Source organism: Myotis lucifugus, unplaced genomic scaffold (assembly GCF_000147115.1).
Source record: "Myotis lucifugus unplaced genomic scaffold, Myoluc2.0 scaffold_1, whole genome shotgun sequence".
In the NCBI taxonomy this organism is placed as follows: Eukaryota; Metazoa; Chordata; class Mammalia; order Chiroptera; family Vespertilionidae; genus Myotis; species Myotis lucifugus.
Genome location: NW_005871049.1, coordinates 2,322,262 through 2,342,348, shown reverse-complemented (window position 1 = coordinate 2,342,348; position 20,087 = coordinate 2,322,262). Strand labels below are relative to the sequence as shown.

Sequence of the window (20,087 nt, the reverse complement as noted above, 5' to 3'; positions counted from 1 at the left end):
ATAGAGGGCAAAGGTCAGTTTGAGGGTCTATAGTGTGCCTCAGAAGGCCTCCAAGATGCTGGGAGCCATCTAAGTTTGCAATCTCCTGAATCAGCGATCAGACCATCCTTGTTTCTCGTTCCCCTCCAGCCCCTCTCTTTTACCAGGACTCCTGACTTACAGACCCTTCTCTCCTTGGGAGCTCTCTGGACTCCCCAAAGGCCCACAGTTGACAGGCATTCTCTGTGATCCCTCCCCTCCCCCTAAGTCTCTCACCAGCATCCACACACTTTACTTCACTGGGAGCGGCACAGCCCACTGGGAGCAACTTGGCCCACATTTGCCCTTGCACCTGGAGCTGTGGGGATTGTGCTTTGACCGAGAGGAGAAAGCTCTCGGTAAGCTTAGGCAGCCAAGGATTGGCTCTGATGTTTGCTGTTTCATCATGAGCCTCTTTCTTACCTCTTCTCCAGATATCCTTGTCACACACATCCTGCAAATCACAGTCTTGTGGGGGTGACTCTCATTCCTCTTCGTCATCCTCTTCATCATCCTCATCCTCGTCCTCATCCTGCCATGGAAACTCAGGGGACTGGGATCCCAGCTCGTTCCTGTCAGCACATAAGCTCTCGGGCCTCTGGAACTCCCCACACTCCAGCGGGACTGTTCCAGGCAGCTCACTTGGGAGTCCTCCTTCCATCCCTGGTGAGTGTCCCAGCTCGGGAAAGAGACAGACTTCAGAAGTGTAGACAGCTGTGTTTTCCTAACCACTTTGTTCAAACAAACCAGAAGATCAGTTATTAAATTAAGTAAATGTAGAACTATTCTAGTGGAAGCAAGGGGGCACTCCTTTCCCCAGGACTCTAAAGATAAAAAACACTGCTGTCATTGGCTCTGGTAGCTGTTCCCATTAGAGCCAGAAGGGGACCTGGTGGGCACTGATGGAGTCTGGGAGGGCCCTTAGGGCATTAGGACCTAAATCACAGAACACCTGACCCCTACAGCAGCACAGAGGACTTGGGTGCCTTTGTCTTCTTAGGCTCCCTTTTCTCCACCTATGGGGTGGGTATAAAAGGCCCCACTTCTATCCACAGAGGATGACACTGCAAGCTGCCATGATTATTAGCCTATTTCGTAGCCCTATATGCCTTCTTTAGACCCTGAGGTAATCCTCAGAGACCAAAAGAAAAAAATCATGGCTTATTGATGTACTGTGTAAATATGGAATTGCTGTCTACTTGTAAGTGGAGGGGCTGAGTTCTTCAGAGGGGTGCTGTCCCCTCAACTGTGAGAGTTGAGCAGTACATATTTCCAGTTATTTTGGTGCATAAACCAAAGTCATGAAAGCCTTTTTTTACTTCTCTGAAATCTGGCGCCACCGAAGAGTCTCACTCTTCATGGCCCAGAGACAGAATCTCAGCCTGCTGCTCTGCTGGCTCCTGCAGATCCTGCCCTGGGTCTGAGGAGTACCTGAGCAAGCAGGTCTTAGAGAGACCCTGACAGACAGAATACGTTTCCCTGCTTGTGCCACAGTAGAGGTGTATGGCCTTCCATGGGGCTGGCATTCCTGATGCCTTCTCCCTCAGGCCTGGGCTTCTCAAGCTTGTCCAGCCAAGCTGCTGCCTGCAGAGAAACCTCTCCAGCCCAAGGTAGCACTGCTAGACATTCCCAAAAGCTCATGGGTCTACTGTGCTGAGGTACTGTGCCCAAATATGTCCCTCTGTTTGCAGTAAGCAGGGTGCTGGGGCAGCGGGTCCTTGGGCTTTCCTCCCAGGGGTCTGGGCCCCCACTCTGACACCTTTCTCCCCCATGTGCCCACAGGTGAGGTTTTCCCCATCTCGGAGCACCGCCGGCACTCAGACCTCACTGCTCCACCCAACAGCCCCACTCAGACCTCACTGCTCCACCCAACAGCCCCACTGGCCACCATCCACAGCCAGTGTCACTGATCCCATCTCACTCTGGATCCTTTGGTTCACCATCCCACCCACACCTGCTGCCCACCACCCCCTCAGCACCATTCCCTGCGCAGGTTTCAGAATGCCCTGTTGCTGCTGCTGCCGCCCCACATACCCCAGGGGCATGTCAGAGCCCCCACCTGCCTTCCACCAGCATGCCGCTCCTGAAGATGCCTCCTTCTTTCTCGGGGTGCAGCCACCCCTGTAGTGGGCACTGCAGTGGGCCTCTGCTCCCACCACCAGGCTCACAGCAGCTTCTTAACACTCACAGGTGAGTGAGTGGCCTGAAGGACAAACTCCCTGCTGACTTGGGCTTAGAGTTTTGGAAAACTTTGCAAAGGCTACCATTGGGGTAGAACTTAAAGGGTAGACTCTGTTTATGGTTGTTGTTTTTTTATTGTTTTTACAATTATAAAAGAAATATGTATTTGTTATTTTTTTAAAACTTGGGAAAATTGCCCTGGCTGGTGTGGCTCCATGACTAGAGCATTGGCCCTCACACTGAAGGGTTTGAGGGTTCGATTCCTGGTCAAGGGCACATACCTGGGTTGCAGGTTCACTCCCTGCCCCAGGTTGGAGCACAATTGGGTCGTGTGCGGGAGGCAAGCAGTCAGTGTCTCTCTCTCACATCGATGTTTCTCCCTTTCCCCCTTCCCGCCTTCCCCTTCCCCTCGTCCTCTCTCCCCCTCCCTCCCTCCCTTCCACTCTCTCTGAAAAGCAATGGGGAAAATATCCTCATGGAGGATTAACCAGAAAAAAAAATTTGGAAAAATTTAGAAATGTCTATAAAGAAAAAATGTCCTCAATCAAAAGATAAATTTCTAATGCTGCAGTGTAGTCTCCCTGATGTTTCTCTATGTAGAATAATTAGGTCTCTGTTTGACATACTTTTTAAAAAATTGATTTGAGAGAGAGAGAGAGACACACATTGAGTTGTTACACTTATATATTCATTCAGTGGTTGATTCTAGTATGTGCCCTGACTGAGGATTGAACCCGTAACCTTGGTGTATTGGGATGATACTCTAACCCACTGAGCTACCTGGCCAGGACACTATACATTTTTGTGTAATGATTTTTTTTTTAATGATTTTTTTTAAACATTATACCATTGATGATTTCTCCAGTTAAAAATTCTTCAAAACACTTTTCAGTGGCCACTTAATATCTCATTGTATAGCTTTAGCATGATTTTTTTTTTTTTATTTTCCTACTCTGGACATTTAGGCATTTCCAGTTTTTAAACCATTATAAACATGGCTGTTATAAGCATCCTTGCACCCAAATCTGTGTTTGAGTTGGGAATTGTGTCCTTAAGGTAGAGTCCTAAAGTAACTCTAGTTGTTGAGAAAGGTTATATTAATATATATTTGAAAGATACAGTTCTTTGGAGAAGATAGATGTCTATTTTTATTATAAATCAGGTCTGTGTTTGTTACACATTTGTAGTTGCCCACTCTAAAATCCCACCCCTTGTAGCAGTTTTCCCTCATCTCTTCCACATGCGTTGAGGATGTCTGTGTGGTCAGCGGTTTCACTTAGCATTTTTAGCCTCCTGTGTGGTCTTCTGAGCCTCAGCTTCACGGGTGGGAGGATATTCTCCACTGTGCACTTTACCATTCTCTAGTCACTGAAATTTAGGTCATTCCACATTTTTCCCCCCAACGTTTTAATTTTCATTTTTTAATATATATTTTTTATTGATTTCAGAGAGGGGAAGGGAGATGGAGAGAGATAGAAACATCTATGATGAGAGAGAGTCATTGATCAGCTGCCTCCTGCACACCCCACACTGGGGATCGAGCCCTCAACCCAAGCATGTGCCCTTGACCGGAATCGAACCCAGGATCAGTGATTCCATTGAGCCAAACCGGCTAGGGCTTCCCCAACATTTTAATATATTTTTTTAAAATATATTTTTATTGATTTCAGAGAGGAAGGGAGAGGGAGAGAGAGAGAGAAACATCCATGATAAGAGAGAGTCATGGATTGGCTGCCTACTGCAAGTCCCCCACTGGGGATTGAGCCCACAACTCCGGCATGTGCCCTTGACTGGAATCGAACCTGGGACCTTTCAGTTCACAGGCCGACGCTCTATCCACTGAGCCAAACCGGCTAGGGCAACATTTTAATATTATAAATAATATCTAAAGATGCCTTTGCTTAAAGCTTTTTCTGACTTGGATTTTTCTCCTTGAAATAGATCTCTCAGAATGAAAAAAAGTTCTCAGTTTAAAGGATGTCAGGATGTTTTCCCTTTTTTTTTTTTTTTTTTTTTTTTTTTTAAATTTCAGAGAGGAAGGGAGAGGTAGAGAGATAGAAACACCAATGATGAGAGAGAATCACTGATCGGCTGCCTCCTGCACAACCCCCACTGGGGATCGAGCCCTCAACCCAAGCATGTGCCCTTGACCGGAATTGAACCCAGGACCCTTCAGTCCATAGGCTGACAGTCTATCCACTGAACCAAACTTGGTAGGGCTGGTTTTGGTTTTTTTAAGAAGGGTTTTTAATACACTGAAAAACTGCTTTCCAAAAAGCTCTCCATAATGCCATGGCACCAGTATTAGAGTGCTGATCTCTCCATATTCTCGGGGGTACTGAGCATTGTAATTTTGCTAATGTAGCAGCTGAAGAGTGGTCAATTTGGATTAAGTTTCTCTAAGCACCACTGATAATAGCTCATGCTCCTCCTTTTCCACCCATGGGACTAACCTGCCCTGGAGCCAAGCCTCTTCCCAGCCCCTTGCCCTGCCCTTCCACCTGGCTCCCACTGCTGATTCCAGTCTGTATTATAAGATGCCCTGTGCTTCCTGAAATCCGGAATCAGCAGTGCAGTGGAAGAGCATGAACTTTGCGCACAGACACAGGCTGAGTCCTGGTCACTCCATGAGCAAAGCAAAGCAGTGAAGCACTCTGAGCCTGTCTCCTCCACTGCAACACCTATTTTGCGTGCCGGGGGGGGTAATCTATCTGTCTGTCTGTCTATCTATCTATCTATCTGTCTATCTATCTATATATATAAAAGCCCAGCAACTGAAACAGCAGAACAGCCAGAATGACCAGAACGACTGGTGGCTATGATGTGCACTGTGGCAGCCAACCAGCCTGATCCGGGTCCCGATTGGCACCCCCCCTTGGCCGGCCCAGCCCCTGATCGGCCCCCAACCCCTCACCCATTAGGGGCAGGGCCAGCCGCCAACCACCCGCAGCCCCTCCTCCCGACCGGCCCACCCCCAGTCGGCCTCCATCACCCCTATCAGGGCAGCCGGCCAGACCCCACTTATGCACGAATTCGTGCACCGGGCCTCTAGTTAGAAATAATATGTTGAATACAGTACCTGGCACAAACAAGTTCTTGGAGTCTGGCCCACAAGGCCCATTTTTTCCTAACCTCGAGGCCCAATGGCTAAGGCAGCTTTGCCTACTGGTACAGACTCAGGCATAAGATCTTAGAGTGAAAGGAGACTTACCCTGTTAACCTCCTTTGGATGCTCCAGGGGAGCCACCAGCCCACTAATCTGTTCAGATTACTTAATGAGAACCCACTGTGTGCAAGGCTGTTATGCTATACACTGGGACCCAAAAATAGAAGTGGCATAGTCCCTGCCTTTGGAGAGTGCACAGTTGATCTGAGACAAATAGATTGCTATAGTAAAGTGTGATAGATGGTAGGATGGAGACAGATGTATTCGGGGCCATCAGAGTCCGGGAGGGTCAGATGGTGGGTGTGGGCAGGAGAGGCATTGGGGACCTTTCCAGAACAGTGCCATTGAGCTGGGCCCTGTGGGACAATGAGGGTGTTAGCCCTGTAATTATGAGTGGCATTGATGCAGCCTGGCTGCCTTGACCTTTGTGGGATGAGGCAGCTTAAGGGAAGTGGGGACATTGATGGCAGGGCTGCTTCTCCAGGTCCCTGTTGTAGCCTGCTCCTGCCACACCCTCTCTCACCTTTGGGCCTGTCTTTCTCCCCCATCAGCAGAGACCCCGGGTGCAAGGGGCACAAGTTTACACATAGTGGCCTGGCCTGCCAACTGCCCCAGCCCTGTGAGGCAGATGAGGGGCTAGGCGAAGAAGAGGACAGCAGCTCAGAGCGTAGCTCCTGCACCTCGTCCTCCACGCACCAGAGAGATGGGAAGTTCTGTGACTGCTGCTACTGTGAGTTCTTCGGCCACAATGCGGTGAGTGAACCTGCCTATGCCTGAGAGGGCTCGGGGCCAGCCAAGGTGAGCCAGGGGAGTGCCTGCTCTCCCCAGAAACCCCTTGCTCAAGGGGATAGTAACCTCGCTGGGACCCTGTGAGTCCTCGCATCTGTTCTGCTCACTTGATCCTTACAGCAAATTGGTGAGGTAGGGGTTTTTAAACATTTTGCTAACTTTGCTGTTTTTGTGGTTTCTCTTAAGATGACATTTTTTTTCCTTAGGCAAAAGGAAAGGAAATGGCAGAGAGGAAAGCTATAATTCTGATGAGTTTGTGTATGGCATAATCACAGAGAAGTGAACACTTGTGCAATGAAGGCAGAATGGAAGCAAAGGCTCTCAGTCCCCCAAGTGTGAGAGCCAGCTGAGGGACAGGCCATGTGCACAGATGGTGCCAGGAAGGAGGCACAGAGCAGAATACATGCTGTCTCTGGACAGGGGGAGGAAGCAGTTCAGAAGTCTTCTAAGGTGAAGAGGAAGGGGCCGCCGGCTAGGGGAGAGCAGTTGAGAACAGAAGAATTGAAAGTAATTACATTGCTAGTCACCTTTCAGCTAGGTGTTATCCTCATTTTAGAGATGACAAAATTGAGGCTCACAAGACTCAGTGACCTGCCCAAGGTCATACATCTTCCACGTGACGAAGCCTGGGCTCAAACCTGCTTTCCTGGCTCCCATGCCAGTGTGCTCCCAATGCTGTCACATATCTTCTGCTCCCTCCTCACACCGCCTGGCTGAGGTGAAGCCATTTGGCCTCTGTGGCTCTGGTAGAAAGAACAGTTGTCTCGCTTCTTACCACATGTTTGGTGCCAGCGGGTGGGAGTCCTACGGGCTTCCCAGGCCCAGGGTGTAACGTCAGCACCTCCCCCTCCCCCAGCCACCCGCTGCCCCGACGAGTCGGAATTATACCGAGATCCGAGAGAAGCTCCGTTCAAGGCTGACCAGGCGGAAAGAGGAGCTGCCCATGAAGGGGGGCGCCCTGGGCGGGATCCCTGGGGAGCCCGCCGTGGACCACCGAGATGTGGATGAGCTGCTGGAATTCATCAACAGCACGGAGCCCAAAGTCCCCAACAGCGCCAGGGCCGCCAAGCGGGCCCGGCACAAGCTGAAAAAGAAGGTGGGTGTGGGGGGGGAACCCAGCTCTATCACCTCTTCTTCCTGAGGAATGCCTTGCCCCAACCCCCAGGACTTCCGGGGCATGAATGCTGCTGGCTGCCAAGGACCTTGGTGTGGCTCACTGCTCTGGGAAGGTCTGAATGAGTTTGGGAGGCATCAGGGTCAGGGAGACTGGGGGCCAGTGACTGGAGGACAAACGAGTCCTGGCCTCAGAAGCAGCTTGCTGGATTCCTTCAAGCCCAGGACTTGCTTTAGTCAGTCAATCACTTAATCATTCCATAAACACTGTAAATACTGCAAAAAAACACAAACAAAAAAACCCAAAGCATTTGTTAAGTTCTTACCCTGGAGAAGTTCGGTCCATTGGAGAGACTGACACAAAACTTGACGAGCACATTAGTGTGTGACACATACTGGGATGAGGGAAGCCCCCCATCCTGCTAGGGCTTGCTGGAAATGGCCATACCAAGAGGCTGACTCTGGAACTGAGTCACAGGGAGTGAATACAAACTCATCAGGAGGGCCCTCCTGGCAGCGGGCATAACACTTTCACAGCAGTAGTGCAGCCAGGGCTCAAACAGGAGAGGAAGGACAGACAGTGGAGATGAGGAAGGGCCTGTGGGCCCTGCTGAAGAGCTTTGAGTTGATCCTGCAGCTGAGGAGAGTCACTGGAGGGCTTTAATCAAAGAATGCACTTGGTTGATTCTGTATTCCAAGATTATTGTGTGGCAGTATGGAAGATAGCCTGGTGAAGTGATACTCCAGACCAGAAAGCCGAGAGCCAGAGTACAGATGATTGATGGTGGGACTGGACGAGAGATGTATTTTCAGAGGAAGCAGAAGTGACAGGCTTTGGTGATTTGATTACAAGACAGATAAAGGAGTTAGGGATGTTTCCCAAGTGTTTGCTTAGGTGACTGGTAGAATGGTGTGCCTTTCACTGAGCAAGGATGGGATTGGCAGAAGACAGGAATTCAGCTGGGGCATGTTACCTCAGAGGTTCTCACGAGACATCCAAGTGGAAATGGAGGTGTGGGGCTGGGAGTTGCCAACGTGGAGATGTAATTGAAGCCATGGGAATGACCTAAGCTAAGGCCAGTGAGTTTTTCCCGGGCAGCCCTGATGCCAGGCGAGCCCTAGGGCTTGATGGCTGGTCCCCTGCCACCTCATTACCTTTTTGCCTGCCTACTCCCGGCTGCATCTGCACAGTGCCATACTTGACAGCCCAGCAGTTGAGGAGATTGGGTTTGACAACCAGCTGGCTCCAGGTCCTGGGTGGTCAAACAGCCCTGGTATTCTGGAAAGCAACAGTGGTTCTCTATCTTTTTCCAACCCAAAGGACAAACTAGGACCTTTGTCCTGCACCCTGAAGCAGGGGCCCACCATTGCCTTCAGAACGTAGTCAGCACTTTTTCCCTCCCATCCAGCATTGCCTGGCCAGAAGTGTCCTGTGGGCAGCCCGGCCTCTTTAACCTTTCCTGGCCTCTTAAGACAGTTAGGTATCAGTGGGCACATTTTGCAGTTCCTAGGCCTCGTGTGCTTTTCATAAATCTGTGTGCCACACATTCTTTTTTCTTCACCAAATAATGCTCTCTTCTCTCCCCTGACAACTTCCTTCCAAGCTCAGTTCAGATGTCTCCTCTTTTGCAGCCTTGCTCAGGTAACTTCTCCCACTGTACTCCTGCTACACCTTGCATATCCCTCTAGTCTGCCATTTATCACACACTAGTCACTAACTCAAAAACTCACTGCACAGTAGAGACCAGGATACAGTGGAAGCAGCCAGTTGCAATGCCATGTGATAGGCCATCATGGTCATTATCTTTTTATACGTGAGCCTCCTCCCCATTTCCTTCCACCTATCTCCTAGCCTTACAACCTGGCTATTCACCGAAAACACAGCTTTCCCTAGTAGTCATCCAATAGAGTGCTCATTCTGTCCTGCCACGGGAGACAAATAAAGCCAAGTGAGTTTCTGCCTCCTTAGATCATTTCCAGACCATGACTCTCAACCCCTGCTCCTTTGGAACTGACCCCTGCCTTTGTCATCTGCAATCTCCCAGCCACTCCTCTTTATCCACTGAAGACTGTCGCGTACCCTATTCTCCCCTTTCCAGACCAGGTGAGACCATTTACTCACTCTCTTACCAATACTCTCAATTCCTTGTCCCATTGCCCTTCCATTAACTTTCACTCCGGAAAACCGCAGCCCTGGGTTTGAACCCAATCCATCTCTTTCCTTCTATTCTCAAGGAGAGCACTGACTCGAATCTATCTGTAGCACCAGGGCTGCATGGTCTCCCACTTGCCTGAGCCCCTATATTGCCTAGCAGGCCTCTGGTTTTCTTACTTCTGATCACTTCATTCATCATAGCCCCTTTATCAGACCTCCATTCTTCTCTAACTTCCAGGTTTTCCCCACCCACACCTTATTTTTTGGCAAATAACCTTATTTTCTGTTTCACCAAGGCCAGTGGACAGGCATGCTCTCAACATCTTACTGCCCCAGGGTAACTTATGAGGATGAGTTACCCTTTTTCCTAGCTAAGGCCCATGCAGTCCTTTCTTGCCTCTTCAGGCTACCATCGACTTCCTGTCCTGCACCTGCAGCCTCTCCTCTGGGCTCTTTCCCATCAGCATTCTGCTGTGCCCAGTACTCTTTTTTTTTTTGGTATAGCAAAGGTGGAAATTTATTGAAGAACAAGTACAGATTCCCACGTGGGGAGGGGGAAGAGTCCCCCCAGTACTCTTTTTTGAAAGCAGACTGTTTCTTGAGCATACAGCCTGTCTCACCCCACTTATCTCTTTCCTCTCATCATAGCCAAATCTCTTGAAAAATATTCTCTGTATTCACTGTCTTTACTTCTCCCATCTCACTACAACCTCTTTTCCACCCCCACCCCACCAGAGAGCTACCAGTGACTTCTTTGTTGCCAAATAGTCATATTTTCCTGTTCCATCTTCTTTGTCCACTAGGCAACATCTCACATTTTGTGTTTGTTCTCCTCTTCAAACATTCTTTTCTTTGGCACCTTCATTCTCAATTGAGGGGGTACAGGAAAGGACAATGGGAATGCCAAATTCACGTTTTCCACCTTCCTCTCTGCCCTCTTTTCTGTCTCCTTTGTGAGCTCCTCTTCTTCTATCTGACCTTCCTGCTTGAGGACACATCACTGGGAAAGAGAATCCATTTAGATAGTGTTGCCTCCCCGTATGGTCTGGCCACTTGTTTCCTCCTTGCACTTCACACTGATGTCCACTACTGCTACCAGGCACCTCCTCACAGCATTCCACAGGTACTCAAACTCAGCACGTCCAAAGCAGCTTATCTTTCTCCAAGAGGCCGCTCCTCCTCCTCCATTGTTTAGTTGGGTGCACCACTATCCACCCAGCTGCCTGAATCAGAACCTGGGTGCCATCTTGGGAGGAATGCATTGTGGTGATCGGGAGCAGTGGGCCTTGGAATTGGACCTCAGTTTGAAACCTGGCTCTGCCACCCTTGCTGTATGACCTTGGGCAAATCACTTAACCTTCAAGCCTCAGTTTCTTCATCAATAAAGTGAGAAGAACAGTAGAACTCAGATTATTGCAAGGATGAAATGGAGTGATGCGCAGAAAAGGTTCAGCACAGTGAACAGTTGGTCATTGTAGCTGCTGTGGCAGAAAGGTGGTTGTCAGGGTTGTTTTCATAACTCATCTCATTCTCCCCACCCATCACTGAGAGTCCTGGCCATGCTACCTCTCAAGTAGCTCAAACCATCCACTTCTCTCCACCTGTGGCCACTACTTAAAAAGCCTTCAATGTCTGAATGTGGCCGCAGGATCGAACCCAAACTCAAGCATGGCCTCCAGGACTCTTCAGGATCTAGCCCGTACTTAGCTTGCCAGCTTCACCTCTGTCCCTTCTGGGCTCCAGCTGTACCTCTGAGTGGTTTACACTCCCTAAAGATTTTTTGTTTTTCAATTTCCCAGCCTTTCTGCTTATCTTCTGTCTGGAAAGTGCTTGTCTCACTCTCTCCAGGATAATCCTCCTCACCCTTCATGCTCAGGGAGATACTACTGCCCCTGGGAAGCATTCCCTGATGGCCCAGTCTGGGTTCCTAGAGCACCCTGTGCTTTTCCCCCATAGCTCTTGTCACTGTTACTCAGGAAGTCACTGTCTCGCAGAATTAAACAGCCTGTTTGCTGTGTGTCCATCTCCCCAAGCACACTCAAGTCAACGAGTAGAGACTCTTTTCTGCACACTTGTATTCTCAGAGCCCAGTCTAGTGCCTCAGAGTCGATGGTCATGAAATGATTTTCAGACGGGACTGAAAAACACAAGAACTGCAGATCACAGCTGGATGTGCTGTCTCGATTCTGCCACTGACTAGCCATGTAACCTTGAGCCAGTTCCTTATTCTTTCCAAAGTTGAGTGCCCTCATCTGTAAATTGAGGATAATGATGCAACAAGGGCAGTTGTGAGGATTAAATGAGACAACCTGTGAGCTCATGGTGCCCAGCAGAAAATGTGTTTCCCGCTTCTCACTACCAAATTGTATGTGGTTCCATATCACTCCCTCTACACCAGTTTTGAGACATCTTTGTTTAGCAGCAGAACTAATTCTTCTGAAAATGAAAAGGAACTCAGTTTCTTTCTTTCTTTTATTTTTTTTAAATAAATCTTTATTGTTCAGATTATTACAGTTGTTCCTCTTTTTTCCCCCATAGCTCCCCTCCACTCGGTTCCCACCTCACCCCCTGCCCTTACCCTCCACACCCCCTTCCCTCCAAGAATTGTCAGTCCACTCCCTTTCTATGCCCCTGATTCTATTCTATTCACCAGTTTATTCTGTTCGACAGATTTTTAAAAATATATATTTTATTGATTTTTTTACAGAGAGGAAGGGAGAGGGATAGAGAGTTAGAAACATCAATGAGAGAGAAACATTGATCAGCTTTCTCCTGCACACCCCCTACTGGGGATGTGCCCGCAACCAAGGTACATGCCCTTGACCAGAATCGAACCTGGGACCCTTCAGTCCACAGGCCGACGCTCTATCCACTGAGCCAAACCGGTTAGGGCTCGACAGATTTTTTATTCACTTGATTTTTAGATTCACTTGTTGATAGATATGTATTTGTTGTCACTTTGTTGTTTATAATTTTTATCTTTACCTTTTTCTTCTTTTTCCTCTTCTTAAAGAATACCCTTCAGCATTTCATATAATACTGGTTTGGCAGTGATTAACTCCTTTAGCTTTTTCTTATCTGTGAAGCTCTTTATCTGACCTTTAATTCTAAATGATAGCTTTGCTGGGTAGAGTAATCTTGGTTGTAGGTTCTTGCTATTCATTACTTTGAATATTTCTTGCCACTCCCTTCTGGCCTGGATAGTTTCTGTTGAGAAATCAGCTGACAGTTGTATGGGTACTCCCTTGTAGGTAACTGACTGTTTTTCTCTTGCTGCTTTTAAGATTCTCTCTTTGTCTTTTGCTCTTGGCATTTTAATTATGATGTGTCTTGGTGTGGTCCTCTTTGGATTCCTTTTGTTTGGGGTTCTCTGCGCTTCCTGGACTTGTTAGTCTATTTCTTTCACCAGGTAGGGGAAGTTTTCTGTCATTATTTCTTCAAATAGGTTTTCAATATCTTGCTCTCTCTCTTCTTCTGGCACCCCTATAATTCGGATGTTGGTATGCTTGAAGTTGTCCCAGAGGCTCCTTGCACTATCTTCATATTTTTGTATTCTTTTTTCCTTTTGCTTTTCTGGTTGGGTGTTTTTTGCTTCTTCGTATTTCAAATCTTTGACTTGATTCTTAGGATCCTCTAATCTGCTGTTGGATCTCTGTATATTATTATTTCAGTCATTCTATGCTTAATTTCTAATGGGTCCTTTTTCATATCCTTGAGGGTCTCACTGTATTTCTCGGAGGTTTCTAGAAGATTCTTGAGTAACCTTATAACCGTGGTTTTGAACTCTATATCCAGTAGTTTGCTTTCCTCCATTTCTTTCATTTGTGACCTGTTTCTTTGTCTCCGCATTTTGGCTGCTTCCCTGTGTTGATAGAGTGGCTTTGTGTGCTAGGTGTCCTATAGGGCCCAGAGGCTCAGCCTCCCCAATTACCTGAGGTGGACACTCTTGGTGCACCCCTTTGTGGGCTGTGTGCACAGTCTTGTAGTTAAGCCTTGATTGCTGTTGGTATCACTAGGAGGAATTGACCTCCAGGCCAACTGGCTGTGAGGACCAGTTATGTCTACAGTGGGGGAACTTCTGTGCTGAAGACACGCTTATGGGGCAGGACTTGCTTCAGTGGGGCTTTGGCGCTCACTGAGTCTGCCCAGGTTTTTATGTGGAGAAAGTCCAGGCCATTTATATGCAAAAGTCTCTGCACACAGCTTCGGTGGGGTTGTAAATTGGGTGAGGCGGGGTCTCAGGGAATCACCAGGGTCGAGCAAAACGCAATGGCTGCCAGTCTGCTCTGCCTTGGAGAGGTCCCGGGGTCTGTGTTCCGCAGCCCATGCAGGAACAATGACCGCTGCAAGCACCTCTGCGAGAAAGCCACCCTCGTGTTCTGGCCCGATGCCTGACAGTCCAGTTTCTCTCCGTATGAGTCTGGGTCCCCAAATTCTCACCCGGAACTGGAGTTCAGAGCAGTCGGGAGCTTGTATCTCCCTCCTGATTGAAAAAGACAACAGCGTACCCAGCTGCCAGCCCCTTTTGCACGCTCCTCCATACCTCCGCACTTCCACACCTCTGCACCTCCTACCAGACTCAGTGCGCTTTTCTCTTCCCTTCTAGTTGTAGAAATTCCACTCAGCCAGCCTTCCCGTGGTTCTGGATGATAGTCATTTTGTCTTTTAGTTGTAGTTTTAATGTGGTTGTGCGTGGCAGCAAATTCAGGTGTTTACCTATGCCACCATCTTGATTGTATCTCTCTTTTTTTTTCTTTTTATTGAATTTATTGGGGTGACACTGATTAACAAAATTATGTAGGTTTCAGGTGCTCAATTCCACAACACATAATCCTGTACACTGTATTGTGTGTTCACCACTCCAAGTCAAGTCTCTTTCCATCACCATTTATCCCTTCTATATCCTCCTCTTCCTTCCTCACCCCACTTACCCAGAACTCAGTTTTTAACAAAAGCAAAGGTGTTCTGGTGTAGGGCAGGAGTGAAGAGAAGAAGGGCCTTCTAATCCTTTGTGCATTCCCCATGGCCTCAGCACTCTGCCCATGGCCTTGAACTCCATGATATATACTGGAAACACTCATCCAGGTTGAAGTACTCCCTCATCTGAGCACCATGGTTATCAAGGTGTACAGCTTTACTTGTGCCCAGGGAGAGGGACACACACCCTCTCAGGTGTCCTAATAGCAATCCTATTAAGTATAGGTAGGTCATTTTTCTCCCAAATTTACAAATGGGGATAATAAGGTTCAAAGAAAATAAGTGATTTGTCCAAGGTCCCACAGTTGTGGTCCTAGTTAGTTGTGGGGTCAGTGTTCAAGAAAGATGAGAGAATAAATAAATAAATGTATGCCCGTTGGGACACAGGGTTACCCTCTTTAAGTTGACTCTGAGGTGGTGGCATGTCTCCACTTTCCTTTTTCTGCTTCTTCCCCTTCAATCCCAAATCAACTGAAAATATGTGAAATTATGGGTCATTCAGCCCCTGGCACAATACCAGTCCACCACCTTCCTATAAGCCTTTGACATCTGTCTCCTATCTTCCTGTAAAGGCCTCATTGGTTCTGCTGGTGCTTTGAGTTTGGGCAGAGAGGTGGGGTGAAAGCCCACATGCTTTCTTTTTCACTCTCCAGATCTGGCTCTGTCAGCACTGATTGGCAGGGCCTAGCCTCCCTGAGCCCCCTGGGCCTCACCTGGGCAAAGGGGCTACTTTTACATCTTGCCCTAGGGGCCCCATGTGGCTGTCCATTGTATGCTGTGGGGCACGCTCTAGGTGTGGTCTTGATTATTTGAGGCCAACTGGAGCTTGGCCCTCTTCAGTGGCACCTGTATACAGCATCGGGAGGGCACACATTCTCGACCACCCAAAGCAGTCTGATCTACCATGTCAATCTCACAGCCCCACATGTTCCTTCCTGAAAGATCCATATGATGGCATAGCTTTTTTCCTCTACAACCTGCAGAAGTGGAAGGAATGCCTCTATAACAGCTATCTTCCTCACATCCGTCCCCACTTTGGTCTTCACTCCAAAATTGTTGTCCTTATTTTGCACATGAGTCCACTGAGACTCAGCAAATAAGTGGATTGCTCAAGCACAGGCCTGGAAGGCAAGATTCAGTGAACTATGTTCCTACCCCTTTGAGTCCAGCCTTCTTAGGCCCTAGGACTGACACTGGGATTCTGGGTGAACAAGCTGTAAAAACCTTGCCCTCTGGGTCTAACTGCCTCCACCCCCAGGACGTATACCTGTCTGATTGCACTTCATCTTTACTCCTGCAGAGTGGGAAAGCAGGCCAGGATTTCGAGGTCCTGCTTCTAGCCAATCAGTGGCAGAGCTGGGCCCCAGGCTAGTGTGTCAAATGTCATGTTTTGCCTAGTTACTAGTAGCTGCCAGGCCCCTGCTGAAACTGCCTCTTGTATTGGCAGGAAAAGGAGAAAGCCCAGTTGGCAGCAGAATCTCTAAAGCAGGTGAATCGTGGTGTTTCTGGAAGCCAGGAGCTGAGGCCTGCCAGAGAGAGGTTTTTGGAGTGGCCTGACCAGGAGCTGGATCGGGTCAACAGCTTCCTGAGCAGCCGTCTGCAGGAGATCAAGAACACTGTCAAGGACTCCATCCGTGCCAGCTTCAGTGTGTGTGAGCTCAGCATGGACAGCAATGGCTTCTCTAAGGAAAGGGCTGCTGAGCCTGAGACCCAGAGTCTCCCCGCCTTGAACCTCAATGGCTCCTCAGGGCACCGGCCTGACATCAACCTTGACCTGTCCCCTTTGACTTTGGGCTCCCCTCAGAACCACACGTTACAAGCTCCAAGCGAGTCAGCCCCACCATGGGCAGAAATGAGAGGCCCCCAACCACTGTGGACAGAGGTGAGGGGCCCTCCTCCTGGTATCATCCCGGAGAATGGGCTAGTGAGGAGACTCAACACCGTGCCCAACCTGTCCCGGGTGATCTGGGTCAAAACACCCAAGCCAGGCAACACCAGCTCTGAGGAGCCAAACCCAAAGGAAGTCCCTAGTGGCAAGCAGGAGCTACCTGAGCCTGTGGCCTCAGGTGGGAAGCCGCGGAAAGGCAAGAGACAGGGTGGTCAGGCTAAGAAGAGTGAGGCGACTCCAGCCCCCAGGTCCTCAGCCAGCCTGGAGGCTCCAGGTGCTAAGGGCCAGACCTCCAGCCCCAAGCAGCCAGGCAAGACCCTGGAACCTCCCAAAGTGGGCTGCTGTGCTGAGGCCGGAGAGGGGAGCCCGGGAAACCGGCCAGAACCAGGCTGGGCTAGCAGCCCAAAAGCTGACAAGGAGAAGGGCAGCTCTTGGCGAAACTGGCCAGGTGAGGCCAAGGCACGGCCTCTGCAACAGGAGTTTGTGCAGCCCTCAGGCCCAGCAAGGCCACAGAGCTTGCCGCAGGGCAAGGGCCGCAGCCGCCGGAGCCGCAACAAGCAGGAAAAGTCGGCCTCCTCCTTGGGTGAGTGCACCAGGAACAGTGGCTGGCCCCCACCCTGCCAGCCCACGGGGTGGAGGGCAGTCCTCGTGTGTGGGCAGCACTGACCCAGAGGCCTGGATGTGGGCACTGAGCCCTCCTGGCTGTGTCTTCCTAGACGATGTGTTCCTGCCCAAGGACATGGATGGGGTGGAGATGGATGAGACTGACCGGGAGGTGGAATACTTCAAGAGGTAGGTGTGGGGCTGCCTGCTCTCCTGCCCGCACCCAGGCCTTTCAGAAAGGGCCTCCCTCAGCCCTGAGCCCTGGGATGGAGAGCCTCTCCAGCCCTCCTGGCTTTCCCCACAGTCTCCGCACTAAAGAAGCCACCTGGCAGGATGGGGCATCTGGCAAGGTGCAAGGGACTGAATGAAGGAGATGTGCGTGTCAGACCCCAAGAACCAGGCCTTTTCCGGCTTCGTTCACTTTGTTTATTCACTTGTACTTCCTTTACTCTGCCTGGACTGAGCTATGGGGCAGAGATGAATCAAACAGTCTAGATGGGGCGAGAGCATAAACCTATAGTCTGGCAATAAGTGCGGCTATAGAAGTAAGTGGTGGGGGCAGCCAGAGCAGCCCTCCCAGAAGAGGTGATAACCAAGCTGAAACTTGAGGAATAGGAATGAGTGGGCCAAGGAAAACAAGGTTATTTGTGACAGTGGAGTCAGCACATACAGAGATTTGAGGGTGAAAGAAACATGTCCTTAGGGAAATGGAAGGGAACCTAGCATAGCTAGAGTAAAATACAGGGTGAGGGGGACGTAAACTAAGGCAATGTAAACTTTCTTCATATCTTGTCCCCTGGGCTTGTGGGTGCTCCATCCTGATAGCCCCCCAGCCAGCACAAGTCCCATACCTACTAGACCCCAATGCCTAGGAGCTGGAGAGGTTGTGCAGAGCTGACCTCGCTGCTTTAGTGACCAGAACACACGGGTCTAGGAGAGGGGTTCAGTAGGCAGGGGAATCTTTGATTGTGCTTCTTCTGTGTCATCCCCCAAACCTGACAGATTCTGTTTGGATTCTGCAAAGCAAACACGTCAGAAAGTTGCTGTGAACTGGACCAACTTCAGCCTCAAGAAAACCACTCCCAGCACAGCTCAGTGAGGTATACAAACCCCCAAGTGTCGCGTGCACCCTCTCCCGATGCTCTGCCAGCTTCTGTCCCCACCACACCATTTCATGCTCTGAGGCACAGGGAATTGGACTGGGGGCTTGGTATCCTGGCCCCTGCACCTCCACAGTGACAGCCCAGTGGGCTATGCTCTCCAGAGGCACAAACCCTGTCTATTCTGCAGCCATTTACCCCCAGGACTCTGTCCTTTCATTGCTCCTCCCTGGGCCAGGCCCTCCTGTGAGATCTTTCCCAAGACAAAAGATGCTCCATCCCCCCATCTCCTTTGACCTTTATCCTCCTCAGAGCAGGAGTCTGAGCGCAGAGGCGGCGTCTCCCCTGCCTGTACCCACCAGAGAACATGCCAGAGCACTTGTTCCACATTGGCTTGGGGGAAGGGAGTGCTGCCTGCCATGGGGGCCATGCGCTCCTTAGGGATGGCCCCACCTTCCTTGAGAACTAGGATGACATTTCACATGTTGATAAACAGAACTGGGGCTCTGTTTCCTGGCAGGGTTTTCATTTCCATCCTCTGCTAGAGGTGATTGAGGAAGTCTGTGGGAGCAAAAGTAGGAGCCAGCTGTTCCTCCCTCCACCTTGGACCCATGGAGACCCATGTGGCATGGGAAGGCCATTACTCACCATGTGGCCATGCTCTTCTGTTTTCTCAGCCCCTGTGGGTCCAGCTTCTTCAGGTGTCCTGAGACCCCCAACTGCCAGCTGAAGGTCTACAGTTTCTTCTTCCTCCATATCCCCACCCACCTGCCCAAGACCCTCCTTGCTTCCCGCCATCCTGGACCAACCAAAAGCTGAGCGGATGCCCTGCCGGGCTGGGGCCCCTCAGGACCTCCACAGAGCCGCCTCCTGGTGCTATGCAGCCTCCACACTCAGAGCCCGGGGGCTGGGCTTGGCTGGCCTGTGGGCCAGGGGCTGATGGTACTGCTGGCCCAACACTGCTCTTTTTGTGTTTGGTTTTTTTGTTTTTGTTTGTTTGTTGTTGTTTTTTAATTCTTTACTTTTGATACTGTGAAGATCTTTCCTGCCGAAAGATAAAGCAACTTTTGGACACAGAGTCGGTGTGTTGGTCTTTTGCTAGACTGGGTCAGGGGTGAGGTGAAGGATGTAATCAGAAGCATGGGGTGGCCTTAGTCATTAACCATGTTAGGTATGTACTGTGTTATCAATGGCTTGGCATTGTTTCCACTTAATTCTTGCATCTGTTCCAAGTGGGACTGTTAAGTGGGAATTTTATAGATGAAACTAAAGCTAAGACAAGAAAGTGAGTGTAATGAACTCAGTCTGGCTGACTAGGGTTAAAGCACAGGTCTCTGTGCCCTTTCCTCCTGTTGTGAGACCTTGTATGGGAGTAGCCCCTTCCCCACACTGTCTGTTTCTCCTCTGTAGGATGGGTGAACGGGAGGAATGGGACTTGGTCTGTGAATAGCTGATGTGAGAAGGGGCTTGGGGAAAGCTTGAGGCCTTTATGGAGGGTGCACCTGTAGCCTGGGTGTTTGAGGTTGTCAGGGAAAGTTGGGGGAGGGGGGGTAGATGGAGTTTTTATAAATTGGATCTGACTTTCCAATGGGAATAAGACATGTAGCTTAAGTACTTGACAGTTAAGAGGATAATAAACCCTTCTGTAAAGTAAAGCAAACTATCTCCCCCATTAGATCTGGTTTGTAAATTCAAATTTTAATATAATAGGTTTGCTAAAAATGCCTCACACACCTGTTGTTACCCCCAATGTTGTTTTCTTGACTAAAATCAACTCAACTGTAGCTCATGTGGGGAGTGATGGAGGCAGTGGCCACACAATCACCAAGTATCTTTAAAAAAAATTTTTTTTTATTGATTTCAGAGAGAAAGGAGAGGGAGAGAGAGATAGAAACATCAATGATGAGAGAGCATCATCAATCTGCTGCCTCCTGCATGCCCCCTACTGGAGATCGAGCCTGCAACCCAGGCATGTGCCCTTGACCAGACTCGAACCTGGCACCCTTCAGTCCGCAGGCTGATGACGCTCTATCCACTGAGCCAAATCAGCTAGGGCGACTAAGTACCTAGTGTTGGGAGCAGGATCAGAAACTGCTC

General features: G+C 49.5%; 1 protein-coding gene across 7 annotated transcripts in view; it reads left to right on the top strand.

Annotated features, from left to right (window-relative positions):
* The window catches only part of FAM193B (family with sequence similarity 193 member B), a 35,435-nt gene extending 16,367 nt beyond the window's left edge, over positions 1–19,068 (top strand). Inside the window, exons 3-11 of one of the 7 annotated variants that reach the window (XM_014454739.2) lie at positions 453–684; positions 1,801–1,832; positions 1,865–2,208; positions 5,920–6,118; positions 7,011–7,250; positions 15,847–16,870; positions 17,004–17,079; positions 17,893–17,990; positions 18,668–19,068. In XM_014454739.2, the coding sequence (XP_014310225.2) occupies positions 453–684; positions 1,801–1,832; positions 1,865–2,208; positions 5,920–6,118; positions 7,011–7,250; positions 15,847–16,870; positions 17,004–17,079; positions 17,893–17,989 (2,244 nt within the window). In that variant the 3' untranslated portion in view covers position 17,990; positions 18,668–19,068. Of the gene's footprint in view, positions 1–452; positions 685–1,800; positions 1,833–1,864; positions 2,209–5,916; positions 6,119–7,010; positions 7,251–15,846; positions 16,871–17,003; positions 17,080–17,892; positions 17,991–18,667 lie in introns of all 7 variants that reach the window. The other 6 variants (XM_023753858.1, XR_002829295.1, XM_023753871.1 and 3 more) reach the window with 6 other exon arrangements.
* The last annotated feature ends 1,019 nt before the right edge of the window (positions 19,069–20,087 follow it).